Below are 15,333 nucleotides of genomic sequence, written 5' to 3'. Positions count from 1 at the left end.
TTAATGTTCTACTACTCTTTTGGCTATTGTCATTACTTTATTTTGTTCATCTATGACCACTCTGATTCCATTCCCTGGTTTCACTACAGAGTATGGCTAGTGTCATTGTTATATTTTCTAACCATGAAAAAATATACGAAGATGAGATTATGCCAATGTCTTTCAAATACTCTAACCTCTAGTAGGCCTGCCCTTGTGTAGGTAAATCAGTAGCATGGCACAATCAAAGTGATGGACTTGAAAGGGAACGTACTGGCTACAACTGTAATTCCAAGACGCTGTGTACACTCACTGCACTACAGATTTCTCAATAATAAGGGACTGAGAGATGCGTTCTCTTCATTTCTCTTCAATGGTGCTGTGCTCCAGTTTATATGCCCATGATGACACGTGCATCAGGGACGGAGCAGCATCTGCAAATAAATTGGCATGATTTTAAAGGGTGAGATCGTCACAACTTTGAGGAGTTTCCCATAGCATCAGCTACTGACACAGCAACTCGTTCCCTCCTTTCAGGGAACAAGTTGTCGGTTTCTCTAAAACACAAGCCTGATAGGTTGTCAACACTGGTATTGTGCACATCACACTAAAATATTCTCTTTGGTGCTGCAATCAAGAAAAACAAGAGGCAGAAACAAGCCTCATGCATTAGATGGTATCCAGAAACACCGGCTTTTCAGCTCATTGGAGAAAAGCGCTTAATAATTAAAACTGTTCACTCAAAAGATTAACAGATGTGTGTGTGTGTTTGTGGGGGGCATTCTTATAGATGACATCATCCCACACATAAGGCATTACCTCATTCTTCAATCCTCTCAGCATGACTCACCACACTGTCAGTGGCATCCCTCTCCACCCCCACCCCCATCTTTCCTTCTTCCTTTCCCTCTCTTCCTCATTCCTCTCATCTCTCTTTCATTCTTGCTTTCCTCCCCCTCGTGTTGTGACAGCATGTATCTGCAGACAATGCTGTTTGCTCCTGGCCTCTCTTCTAGTGCTGTGGCATGCTATAGTTGACTGCTCTCGACTGGCACCATGGTGAGGGCCAATCAGATATGGGTAGACTGTTCTAATCACCAAGCAGAATGCCTTGCAAGGTACAGCCTGAGCCAATCAGACTAGCTGGTTGCTAGGCATCCAGAGGTAAAATGGGAGGGAATTGTAAGATTCTAGCCAATGGGGAGGCTGCATGCACAGCAGCCAGGCATTTCAGGTTAGCGCCAAACCAGACGGGGGTCAAAACAATCACCCATATGGTGTATATTTACATATATACACACACATACATTTTATATATACATACACACATGGTAAGACAAGGGGGAAGCGTGGTATAAATAAAGGAATTGTGAAATGTATTGTTTCATATTAACATGAGTGAGCACACACACACAAAAATGCTACAGCTACAAAACACAATTGGTAAACTAAATCAAATTATCACAACATAATTATTATAGAAAATAAAAACTAAGATTACAAGCATTGGTGAAATAAAAACTCTAGAATGCACATCCAATAAAAACAAAACCATAAATATTGTGTAAAGAAGCCAATTGTTACTGCAGCACTAATGTTTGTTCTCATGGTGTTTGTGTAAGTGTGTGCATGCGCACAGGCACATAAGAGCTGCCAAACACTCTTCCTCCAGGCTAGTCTTCAGTCTCCAGTGAGTACAAGACCATGATCTGTGTGTTCATGTGTGTGTGTTACTTGTTTCAGACCCAATTTCCTTTGGGCCATGTCTAAGTCTCTTCTGGGGTAAAGTGGTTCAAACAAACACATTGCCCCTTCCCACGCATACACACAAGCTCAAACTCTTAAAAACAACAACCTTCAGAAAACCTTCTTGTTGCATCACAAAGCGAAATATTATAAATAACCAGTTACTACAGCTAGCAAAGTGCAAAATGTTGAGATAAACCATCATGTAAACAGGTGTTTTGTAATATTAGCTTGTTTGATTTAGGGTATGGGTATGATGGTCAAAAAGTCACTCACCAACAAAAATGAGGTTGATTAGTTTATCTAGATTTGTATTTATTTATTTTTTATTAAGAGGCAGTGCTTTAATTAACATGATAACAGTGGTATGTCATTAAAACCTTTTCGAAAGTGTTGCATCTTTAAATTGATACCCTTTAAAGCACTGTTGCTAGCCATACACATTCAGACAGACATCTTTGGCCATTGGATCATTTCTAGCGCTGTTTTTGAGCATCTCGCGAGTATCAAATTAAAAATAGTCCAACTCTAAAAACGCATCTAGAGACATCTGCACTCCATTCTGTTGCGCTCCATCTAGCTGTTTTTGAACACGAGAAAGTATCTTATGAAAATGTTCCCAATGTGCAAATGTGCCCAATCTGGGTCAGGTGGACCCGAAACCAGCTTAATTATACAGGGACTCTAAGGCCGATTAGTCGACTAGTCATACAGCCAACCCACACAAAAAAACGTTAAAAAATAGGTTGTCTGTATATAAGCATGTCATCTGTAGGGAAGTCAAAAGAACCAATACTTCAGTACCAAGTCGATTCTTAAATAAAGGTTTAATGATACCAGTGTTTCTGCAGTACTGGTAATACAGAGTACCACTCAATTCGGATCTGACTGACACGCGGCTGCTTTCAAATGCACACGCTTATGAACCTGTGCTCCGTTACTCCTTTAAAACCAAAATGTATGATTACTCAAATTAAAACCGTGATATGTCCAAGAGTGATTATTAAACACAAAAAGGATGCAATTTAATTAAAATAACAGTCTGCATGTGCTGCACACTTCAAAATGAATGTGGTAAGCCAGGCATACAATGAAAATGGCACAGTATGCATTACATGTGTAGTAGATGAAAAATGTGCAGCGCCTAATTCTTATATATACCATATATATATATATATATATATATATCTACATCAAAAGAATTTGCACTTTATTAATCACACTGGACCATCTGGAGGTGTGAAAGTCTTCACATCGAAATAAAAGCTTGATTAAGCGAGTCGTGTGAAATTGAAGAAATTGTGACAGAAATATAGAATTATGGTATTGTAAAATTAAATATTCACTGTAATCATTATAATATTCATTATTATAATATTCAAGCAATATTCCAAAAGGCAAGAGTTCTGTTCTGTACTGAATAAAAGTTTATTTGTACTGTGATATTGTGCAGCACTTTATTTGACAAAAAATAAAACCAATGTTGTGTTTTAAATTACGCTGTGAGGATCTTATCTGAACCACTTCATTTGACAAAAAAACAAAACATCCAATGGTATGTTGAAAAATAACTTCTATTTTTGTTACATTTAAGTTTTATGACTTAATTTGATTACACAACATTTTGATGATAAAATGTAATTAAATTTTAAAACAGAGAATTGTGTATCTGAACAGTGATATTTAGGCTAAATTTTTAAATAGGCTTATGGAGTGTGTTCTATAGTACATTACCTATTCTTGCTGTGGTATCAAAACTAGTACCGATACATTTTACTGATATCTGTACAGACTTCTGGAATTTTGGCATTATGACAACCCTAGTAGTAAGTATGTACTATTGTAAAGTATGTAAGAGACTGTGTGATTTACCTCTGGTTTGCTGAGGCTAGAGGACACTAGACAGCCTGATCCAACATCCAGGTCCCACTGCTTGCGTCCCTGGTTTAGAGGATCCAGAGCTGCGATTCTCCCATCTAAAGTACTGATGATCACCAAAGCCCTGTAAAAAAAAAAAATCACAAAAAGACACACATGTATATACATATATAGTGGCAGACAGGGACGACCATCATTATACCCTTGCGGGGAAAGCGATCCCATAATGCATTGTGACACAAATTCTTTAAACAATCCATCCAGGCAGACAAAGTGAGAGAAATGTCAATTAAAATACACTTCATATAATTCATTGTTTAAAATGGTTTCATATAATAATTTTGTTTTATTATTTTATCCAATATGTGTGTTTATGCTTATTAGGAGTTTAAAGTGTTAGCTTTGTTTTGGCACTAGCTTGAGCTTCCCAAGAAGAATATTTTTAAGATTAATCTGAGAGTTGATGCCCATGTACAGCATCCTAAATCAGTCACTTATGAGGTTCCATTTCAGTTAGGATGCTACTTTATAAAGGCAGCTGCCAAAGTAGGCATTACACAGCTCACTAGTGTTTGGAACAGAGCCTTTAAATGTTGTCTATGCAGGGCAATTCTTGGCTAAATTGGCAGAGGACTTTTTATGGAGAGGACCAACATTACCTGCAGGGTAGTGAGCAGGACTAAGAAAGATTGTGTTTCTTTGATCAAGACTAAGAGAGTTAAAACATCCCTCCAGACATCAACACTAATGAGGTCAGAATTTAAGGGCACCTCATGAGCTCTGCTCATCCCAATGCTCTGGGCCAACACTGTTTGTTCTTCATTGTCCAATAGGACTGAAGAGCATAAAATGTTATAGCTCAGCACTCCTGATTGGCTGGAGGGCCCCTCCAAAAATATGAGGTCTGATTGGTTGTTGCTAAGCAGTGGGTATTCTGAGAATGAATGAGGACACAACACTGGTCCCACCCAACCAAAAGAGTGATTGAGGAAAACAGCCAAGAGAAAGAGTGACAAGTGTGAGAATAAAGGGCGAATAACAAATCCCATTTTCTAGAAGAGATAAAAGACCAAGTGACTAAAACAAGACACAAAATCAAATCAAAGACTAAAACAGAGACAGAAGGAAAACTGATCGAGAAAAAAATGCAAAACTATGAAATTCTGATATCCATCCACTTAAACACTGCAACATGACACTTAACAGTTTATGAGAAAAAGCTTTGAATTATCTGTATTGCAACATAAATTGCAAGAAGTGCAAGACAAGGAAGTTTCTGTGATGGAGACAAAAAATAATGTAGTCCTCTAGTTATTGTAAAGTAACTTTTGCATTTTCCCCTTAATTTTATTAACAACTTTTTATTTACATAACTTTTTTTTCTATATTGTCCATTTCTATTCAATAGGAACTTTAATTTTGTAATTATTTATTTCATATAACAAGAAAGAAAGACAGACAAAGAAAACAAAAAAGAGTTACACATTACACTGATGTGTACATTTAAATAAACAATATTTTCAAATATAAAAGTATTATGATTAAATTTAAAAAGCAAAAGTTGGTTGAACTTCACACTGAGCATTTCTGAAAACTTTACAGCCTTTAAAAGTGTGCCTGAACACAAACCCTTTTGCTTCTCTCTGTATTATTCCAGTCATGCTGTTCAGCATACTATGCACTTTCCACACAAACAAATGCTTTAATCTCTAACACACACCTCTCACTTACACTCTCTCTCTCTCTCAAGAGGAAGTCAAGAGGATCTCAACTCAAGACCTCATGTAAACAGACTGCATGAGAGGGGTTAAAAAAAAAAAAAAAAAAAAAGCAAAACTAGGGTATCTGAGGAGTTTGGTCCAATCACAGGAGGCTTTCCTCTTCCTTCAGCCTATCAGAGCTTGGATGTGATGCTGCACGTTCAATCAGAAACCACTCCTTCAAAAAAAAACACCAGCCAATGGACATAAAAAGCCCACTGTAACCATGCAACATAGCAAGCAGCTTTTATCAGCCAAGTGCGAGTTTGGAAATACAACTTCAAAGTACACACACAGAGAGACAGACACACATGTTGGTGCGACTATCCTTATGTGGACTTTCCATAGACATACTGATTTTTATACTGTACAAAATATCCACTAACCCTAACAAAAAAACTTTCTGAATTTTTTAATTTTCAAAAAAAAAAAACATTGTTTAGTATGTTTAAGCGATTTGAATTATGGGGGCACAAGAAATGTCCTCATTAACCACATTTACAGCACAATACCCATGTAATTACCAGTTTGTAACCTAAATAAAACTCCAAACACACACAGAGAGAGAGAGAGAACATATAGGGGCATAGGGAGCACAAGTGCTCCCATTTGAAAACAAAAACGTCCCAATACGCAGCCATCCTTCCTAAATACTTTCCTAAATTAGAATTAGGGTGTCCCAAATCATAGTGTTGAAATGAGTGTCCCAAAGTTACAGTGTCCCATAGCCACAACAATGTTTTTTTAATACACCCCTTACACATTTGGTCCAACTGTTCACAGAAGTAAACATTTTTTTAAGCATTCACATTCTTTGCTAAATTCAGAAATTCTATCATTATGTATTCTCCTTGATGTTGTTCCAAACTCACAAGACTTAATTTCTTCTGTGGAACAAAAAAGGAGTTGTTTTGAAGAATGTTCACACTGCTCTTTTACAAACAATAAAACTAAATGGGGACATTGTGTTAATTTCAGACAATTCCTTTAATGTAAAAGGCAACTGGATGATATTCCACCAACTGCTTACGTGCAGGTACTGTTGAAGAGAATTGTACAAAAACACCTAGGAAGATGTCAGGATGATTTCTTAAAAAAGAATGACAAAGACAGAATCCGCTCAATTTGCAAAGTGCAAAGGATTTTCTGCTTAAGTGAGCAACAATAAAATATAGCACTGCAGTAGCTTGGTATGGACTGTTAATCAAGAGCACTCTGCAATGCATTTCAAAGAAACATCTTCCCCAGGCAACAGCCACAATCCACAGAATGTCCATAACTGTATTTCTCAATGACAGAGGGGAGAAACAGATGCACTCGCACATTCAATATATACATACGTGCACACACACACACACACACACACACACACACACACACACACACACACTTTAAGTGGGAAAGAAATAAGTGTGATTACTTGTTGTACAAATGGGGTGGAGCACAAAATTTTAATTTACTGCATGGCAATGAGTCTAAATGTACCTATATGCTTATGCAAAAGAGAAACAGAATACTATATTCAAAACTTAAACAATGTACAGATACCAACTTTTAAAGGGATAGATCAGTCAAATTAAAATTGTCATTATTTACTCAATCTAGCATTGATCCAAACCCACATAACTTTTTTTATTCATTGAAAAAGGAGATAGGCAGAATTGTAGTCTCAGTCCCCATTTACTTTCTAACATCTCCTTATTGTCCCATTATAGAAAATAAAGTCATAGAACAAGAGACTGAGTAAATAATTACAACATTTTCATTTTGGGGTGGACTATCTCTAAGTGTAATGTAGCCCAATAATAAAAGTTGCATACTTTTTAATGTTGTTTGGGCTGAAGGCAGTCTCCATCATGTAGTCTCCAAATATTGATTATAGCATTTGCCCAGTGTCTTTGTGAATGCTTAATCTGTCCTCTGACTCCATGTCACATCCTGACATGCCCAAGCTACTATCACCATGCAGAACTATAAGCTCCCATTCCTTTCAATTGACCTTGCATTCTTTTGAAGGTAAAAAAACCTAAAAACACTGATGCACACCTGTATGATTTGAAACAAGCTGCACTACTCACATGGAAAATATAAATACAACACACTTAAACATTAATCATATTCAAACTTACACTATCATTAGAACTAAATTTCAAATGTCATCATTAACATGTCATTGTCATTTCACTCCCAATCAGCTTACTCCGGTTTCTCGCTCTCTAACATGCGTGGTGTGGAGAAATCAAAACTCTGTCACATGGAGCTGTGCTCTTCCGATTGGACGAGCCCTGGCCTTGATCTAGGTGGCTGATTTGTTGTTGCTAAGCAGTGAGGAACCAAACTACAGGAAAGCTAGTGTTCAAGTTACTGGGTCCTAGAGCCATCAGTTATCTGTCTTGATGCTCCCCCTTACTTTCTCCTTCTCGTCTCCCCAATCTCCCCCTCTTTTCCTCTCTGCCACACCTCTGTTTTCTTCCCACCCATTGCTGCAGTGCAGTAAGGTGTGTCCTCTGCAATGAATGAAGTAAAGGCCAAAAAGAATGAAACCGTAAACAGAGCAAAAATCAATCAGCTGTTCTTATTCAAGGCTTAGAATAACAACTGTGATTGAACATCTATTAAAACAATGAGCTGTGAATAGTCTCCTCTATTTATAGTTTTGAAACTTTAATAACCAAATTATTGCCAAACAGATACTTATCTCATCAATGTCAGTCTAGAAACAGACTTTTTAAGCACAACCGTCTCCAGTAAAACATTCAAGTTTGACAGAAATATGCATGATAACAGGGGATTGTGAGCTGCTAACTTTCAACTCAGTGTGATGGACTTTATTTGAGATCATGTAAAATGAAACAGACAAATTCTGCCTAGTTATCTAACCATCAAGTAGACCAAAAAAAAAAAAAAAAAAACACAAGAACATGAACTATACTCTTTCCTTCCCTCCTGTTCCCTCTCTCTCTCTCTCTCTCTCTCTCTCTCTCTGCACCTAACTCAAATTCTGAGCACTTTTTCTATCTGCTCCTCTAATTGGCCAACAAGTTTCCCAGCTCAGCTCTTCTGATTGGCTGTTGCTAAGCAGTAGGCAGTAGGAGCTAGAGTCTGGCAGAGTCTGCACCAGGCAGTAGAGAGCAGCATTACCGCGAGTGGTGTGTCTCTGTGTGTATGTGCGAGTGTGTGTAATAGTGAAGGCACCTCAAGTGAAGTGTTACTTCCAAAATGTCCCTCAGGAATCACCACCAGTCCAAAAATACACACAAGTAGGTAAAGCTGAGCTACATTGGTCTATTAGCCATATCTGGACAATGTTAGGCACAGTGAACATCAAACTGATTCATACCTACAACTACTTCACATGGCAAACAAATTAGCATCACAAAATAACAAAAAATGCTAAATTCTCTCAACCGACAGCCTTTGTGGCATAATGTCGATTAATACAAAAACATTTTTGACCTTTTGATTTTGATTTTTTTTTAAAAGTGGTTACAGTAAGGCACTTCAAAATAAAGTTTCAAAATTAAAGTCTTAAAAGATTAAGCCCAAACATAATACATTTTAAAGCTGAAGTGTGTTATTTCTGTGGCACTAGCGCCACTGGAGAGCATTGCAAAAATAAACATCATATTCTTTCTGACAATACGTCGACAATAAAAAAAAATATATTTTTTTTTTAAATGTTCGTTGTCAAATAGTCATTTGATGTCATTTAATGTAACACGAGATCACATTAAACTCTAACGATGCATGCATGAGAGCAGCACTACTGCTCGCGCCTGACTGAAGAGAAGAAGAAAACAGCTTACAGTCCAGATGCACACTCAACTTTCCAATCAGCTTCAGGTGATGTAGATTTCAAAGTATGAGGGAATTATAATGCAAAAGTAAATACAAAAGCACTCGTTAATAGGAGCCAGAGCTGCCGCTCCGCTGAATCAAAACCTGCATGTCGAGCGTATTTAAATGAAACACCCCGGCGTTACATCTTTAATGCAGTTATATTTCATGTGTTATAGCTTTATTAAAGTTCAAATAATACAGAAGCAGGTCATGTAAATAAATACAAAAGGTCCATACTGCCATTTTCAAGCGTTTTCCAAAAGTTGCAGAAAATTCTGCATTTTCAGCGCATGTTCCATACGGTCTGAAAAAATTGTCCTTGTGTTCAATACAGGACAGCAAAAAAAACTTCCCATTACCTTTGAAGAATGCAATGTGAAGGCTGTACAAAGTAACATTTATTTAAATGACGGGTACAACAACACCGAACATGGGCCACCATCTTGATTGATTTGGGTCGAATGGATAACATGACTGCATCATATGACAACAAATACGTAATCGTATTCAGATATCTCCATTTATCCTGTCCAGACTACAATGCAAAGACACTTTTTCAAATGTATCCACTTCGTAGAGCGTTTTCAAAAAGCTACACGGATGGAAGGCCAAACCATAGAGAACAAGATACGCAAAAAAACAAATGTGGACATGGCCTAAAATCATGTCAACACATATATTGTTTACATCTTGTGGCTATACTTTTGAAACTATGCAATTTAACTTTTAAATGGACTGGGCCCATTCACTTCCATAGTAAGTGTTTTACTGTACCTGTGATATTTCTATTCCTTTAAAGGAATGTTCTGAGTTCAACACAAGTTAAGGTCAATTGGCAGCATTTTTGGCATAATGTTGACAAATATAAGAGATAAGAGAAGCTGAAAATAAGAGAGCACATTTTCTTAAGAGTTACAGTGATGCACTTGCAATGGAAGTGAATGGGGACAATTTTTTTAAGGTTTAAAAAAGGCAGAAATGTGAAGCTTTTAATTTTGTTAAAGCACTGTATGCTTTGTATTATTTGAGCTGTAAAGTTGTTAAATTTGAATTTTTAAGGTTTAGAATTTACGGCATTATGTTGTCATGACAACAAAGTTATACATTCGGATACAACTTTACATAGAAAAGGTTAGTAAGCAATTTGATCACACTTCATGTTAATGTCTTGTGGCTATAGTTTTGAAACAGTGCGTATTTTAACATTTGAACAGCAGTCCAGCACCAGTGTACTGGTACTTGGTTGGTTTTGTCTGCAAAATCTTTGTTTTGGCTTGTATTTTTTGTTGTCTTCTTAAACATCAAGCAATCAACTTCTCAGTCAATAAACTTTATGGACTGAACAATATAGAGTGAGTTTTTGATCAGAAAGTGTTCTCTCCACAATCGCTGCTTTTGTTGTGAGCAGATCTCTCCTGGGTTAAGCTCCCATTTGCCAGTCGACCATGCAGTGCAACACATAAAACTGTCCCAGGAGAACACCATCCCCAGTAAAGCTGTTTCATGTCACAGAGAAGGCCTGAGGGTGTTGATTAGCATCACTGTGTTACTGAGAAGTGAGCACAAAGATCTTGTTCCAGTGCACTGTGAGTGGAATATAGGTGCAAAGTTTGGAGAGAAAAGTGGATGTTTAAATTGCATTCATGCATTAACAATATAAGCTGCATGTTTGGTGTAAACAATTTATAGGGGGAATGTAAATACTCTTAACGGTTGATTAAACACTGTACATAAATGCATGAGGATGTTTTATATGGAGGATCATGGGGAACACTGAGGTGTGAGTGTGTGTTTTATCTTGGCAGCAGGTGTGAAGGCAGCTGCTACTCTCCACCCAGTAGAGATACCGAACCAATGCAGTGTTAAACACACTACACACTATTCCCTTGTGTGTGCATGACACATATAACTATGCCACCAGAAACAAAGACCAGACCCTCCTTCTAGTGATATATGACTACTGTCAAAACGAAGTCCCAACAACTTCACATAGAAACACCATTGCTTAAGTAGTGTGGCTGGTGTTTCCAGGTGGATTTCCAGCAGGCTAGTCACAGCCGATTTATATCCGGCAAATTCAAAGCATCACTGCATTGACAATTGTAATCATGCAGTGCAGGGCAGGAAGACTATTAATTTCAACCCAACTAGCTTTTGTGGTTTAAAAAAAAAGAAGTTGCAAAAATCTTTTTTTAAGTTATTTCCTCCAAATTATATAAAGTTTCTCCTTATTAAAGGAATTGTTCACCCAAAAACGAAAATTCTCTCAATATTTACTCACCCTTGTGCCATGTGTATGACTTTCTTTTTTTAGCAGTAGACAGATAAACATTTTTAGACGAATATATCAGCTCTTTTGGTCCATTCAATTCAAGTGAATGGGTGTCAACATTCTGAGGCTCTGAAAATCATATAAATCAGCATAAAAGTAATCCATCCAGTGGTTAAATCAATGTCTTCAGAAGCGATAAGATGTGGGTGTGGGTGAGAAACAGATCAATATTAAAGTCCAATTCACTATAAATTCTCATCCCTGCTCAGTCATTCTTCTTCATGCTTTGGTGATTCACATTCTTCGTGCATACACCCCCTACTGGGCATGAAGAAGAATTTCTAGCAAAAATGAAATTAAATATTGATCTGTTACACCTTTCATATCACTTTAAGTCATGGATTAAACCACTGGAGTCATATGGATTACTTTATGCTGCCTTTACGTGCTTTTTGAAGTCTCAAAATTTTGGCATCCATTCACTTGCATTGTGAGGACCTACAGAGCTGAGAAATTATTATTAAAATATTAATTTGTCTTCTGAAAAATAAAGAAACTCGTACTCATCTGGGATAGCATGAGGGTGAGTAAATGAAGAATACATTTTTATTTTTGGGGTGAACTATTCCTTAAAGGGACGGTCACACTACACTTTGCATTCCATTCACTCCCATTGAAATGTATCTGAATGCAGGAGACCAGAAACACAAGCCCATGCGAAAATATTTTGCACAATGCTGCATACCGAAGTTGAAGTTTGGTGAACTCTGAACTGTGAAGCTGCATGATGAGAGAAAGTGTGACCAATAGCAGATTGAAACAGCACATTTCGCTCAATTAAAAGGATATTTCAAATTTTGTATTTTTTTTGTTGCTGGAAAGTGAATGCAGTATATTTTAACATTTTAATTATATATTTTTTTTGTTATTTGTGAAGTGCTAGGCCTATTTACTAAAACCAGAAGTTCTCCCGCATGATATCATATCCTGGTCCGTTTCCCAAAAGAAATGTGCGTGCTCAAAGCCTAGTGTGGCCACCCCCTTTTAAGCAATAAACCTGTAATAAGGTGGCTGTACTTTACAGCACAGACATTCCATTTAACATAACCACTGAACTATGATGAGGTGGTCAGTCTAAAGTTCCAGTTGGTTGTATAATAAACATAAAAAAGGGCACTCACTTATTCATATTTTGCACAGGAATTGCAGGTTTAGTGTGTTTTCAAACAAAAAAACTATTTAAAATAGTAGCATCACTACTTTAGTTACTCCCCAACACTGGATGCTCTCACTTATTCATATTTTGCACAGGAATTGCAGGTTTAGCTTCTGATTAAAAAAAAATTATATATATATATATATATATATATATATATATATATATATATATATATATATATATATATATATATATATATATATATATATACACACACACACACACATTTAACCAATTAAATGACCACAAAAAAGAAGCTCTTTTAAGCCATTTGCTTCACTTCTAGAAAGTGATACCCCTAAATGAACCAAATCCAAATAGTGCATTTTGGGGCGGGGGGTTTCAGATTTGACAGCATGATTTTCCTCAGACTGTTTTAGAAGCAATCTGATCAGAGTCCTAGAGAGCTGTCTACACACAATTCTTTGCTGCTGCTGAGCCTTCATGTGCAGGTTGAAGTCTGTTCTTGGTACTTATATTGTTGATTCACTATTTTAAATTGAGCTTTTCTAAAGCCTGTAAATTGCTAAATTAGTGGTCAACAGGTATAAGTAGATAGTCAATGCGGAGTGGCTGATGACCAATATATGTATATGATATTATATAAAGAATATGAGATCATCAATAAAAAAAAAAATGGCTGAAATTAATAATAAAAAATATATATAAGAAATAAAATAAAGACATTTTACACTTACAATTCACCCCCAAAATAACAAAACAGAACATGTGCATTATCCATTTTGGGAATGCCGATACACTCAAAATATCGGCTAATTGACAAGTCTATAATTAAGAAAGATTATGGAATCCCAATTTGTGCTCTTTAAGGAAAATCCTCAATGACTGAACCAAAAATGGGTGTTACCCGCCAATGTGGGTTATCCAGCATTATGATGGCAAAGACTACAACGTGTGACAGATTTTACTGCAGTGGACCAGAACATGTGTTTGCCATGAACTTATCAGGTCCATTGGCATATATATAAATCCAAGTTCTACATGAAAAAATAAATTCATAATCTATAGATGAGGTAAAAAAAAAAATAATAATAATAAAAAAAAGGACAATTAACCAAGGGGAAGTGTCAGAATATTGTGTCACAAATAAATAAATAAAAATATACTATAATAATATAAAATGATAAACATAATAAAATATAAATAATAATAGTATGCTGTTTTAAAAATAAATAAAGAAAAATGAACTATAAAACGTTTCTTTTCTGATTTTTGCTTAAAGACCTCTGCTGTCTTAAGGAATGAATCACTGAACCGACCTCCCCATCCTCCTGCTCGGCACTGATACTTTTTAAGGCGGGTCAGAGTGTTCGGATGCGTTAAGAACATCAGTCAACGGAGCAGAACGACTCATTTCCGCTACAAACAAAACAACAGGAAAGTTGATGCGCGTCTCTAATCAGCGCTTGTCCTTTGCGAAGTGCGTACAGACATACACACCGGCTTTATTTGTAATAACAACAGTGTAAACAGACAGTTAGTCTGAAAAAAAAAAGAATACGTCTATAGACCGATAAAATTACACTTAATAAAAGCGATGACATTTTAGCAGTTCTCTTTTAGTGTTAGCTTGCAAGACAGCAACTTATTACTAAAAAGTTTGTTTACTAATAATATCAGTGTCATTCTCAGAGACTGTTTCGCATCCCACGCCCACATTCAAAACACTGCGGCAGTTTGCACACAAACAGTATAGGCCCCCTGGGCTGCAATATCAGTAAAACAAGTTTTAAAGTCAAGAGAAACGGGGTTATGTCTGTTTTGACCTTCTTGTTAATAAGTCTCTCAGCGGACATGAACTGTCATGTGTTACTCTCGTTGAGTCAATGAGGTGATCAGTATTGGACTTCATCCGACACAACGATTTACCTTGATTTCGTAAATGTTTCGCACATATTTAACCTCTATTTTGTGGCCCAGAAAGGAAAACTTCCGTCCGTAACGAACTCCAGCTCAGCAGCACACAAACTTCTCTGAAGTTCGACAATCCATCTGAAAGTACCGTAACAACCCAACGGACGCGTCACACCCAGAAAAAGGAAACTTCTGCCGCGGTTTATTTCGAGCCTACCTTCTGCGCTGATGAAAGTTTGCTTCGCTGTCTCCAGACGGTTCTTCGCTTTCTCCGGTCGAGTCGTAATCGTCGTCCTCCACGGTCACTTCTCCAATGCCGGGGGCTCCTCCAACGTTGTGTGCCCGCTCCATGACGGTAGCATCTTCTGCCGCCTCAGTTTTTGGCTTCGGCACCGCTTCGAGATTCTCCGAGAGAGACTGACTCTGCAAAGTGCCCGTTAACGTTCTCAGAACAAGCAGCAGCACCAGAGATATGCACACGTTTCCGAACTGAAAGCCCCTTTCCATTGGGACAAGTGGCACATGAGGAGTTAGGCAATCACATACCAAATGGCAGGGTGAATTTTAAAAACTAGTCTATTAAAAGGCGCCGTACAAGTAAACTCGAAGGCTTTTTAATATATTTCTGTTGTTCTAACGTAAACATGCACTCAGCTGCACCATGTTATTCCCTTTATACTTGACGTTGACTGTGTCGTGGTAACCTTAAGCCCCGCCCCGTTTCCATACGCCTATTGGCTGCACATGACCAGACCTCGCGTGTA

At 37.2% G+C, this 15,333-nt stretch overlaps 1 protein-coding gene across 2 annotated transcripts in view; it reads right to left on the bottom strand.

The window, feature by feature from the left end:
- eif2ak3 (eukaryotic translation initiation factor 2-alpha kinase 3) overlaps positions 1 to 15,251 on the bottom strand; it is a 36,564-nt gene extending 21,313 nt beyond the window's left edge. For both annotated transcript variants that reach the window (XM_052151622.1, XM_052151623.1), the window contains exons 1-2: positions 14,787 to 15,251; positions 3,598 to 3,727 (exon numbers count right to left, since the gene is read on the bottom strand). In XM_052151622.1, coding sequence (XP_052007582.1) covers positions 3,598 to 3,727; positions 14,787 to 15,076 — 420 coding nt within the window. In that variant the 5' untranslated portion in view covers positions 15,077 to 15,251. The remainder of the gene's footprint in view (positions 1 to 3,597; positions 3,728 to 14,786) is intronic.
- Between the last annotated feature and the right edge of the window lie 82 nt (positions 15,252 to 15,333).

The sequence above is a fragment of the Xyrauchen texanus genome, chromosome 20 (assembly GCF_025860055.1).
Source record: "Xyrauchen texanus isolate HMW12.3.18 chromosome 20, RBS_HiC_50CHRs, whole genome shotgun sequence".
Taxonomy (NCBI): domain Eukaryota; kingdom Metazoa; phylum Chordata; class Actinopteri; order Cypriniformes; family Catostomidae; genus Xyrauchen; species Xyrauchen texanus.
This window is presented reverse-complemented; position numbering and strand designations above follow the sequence as displayed.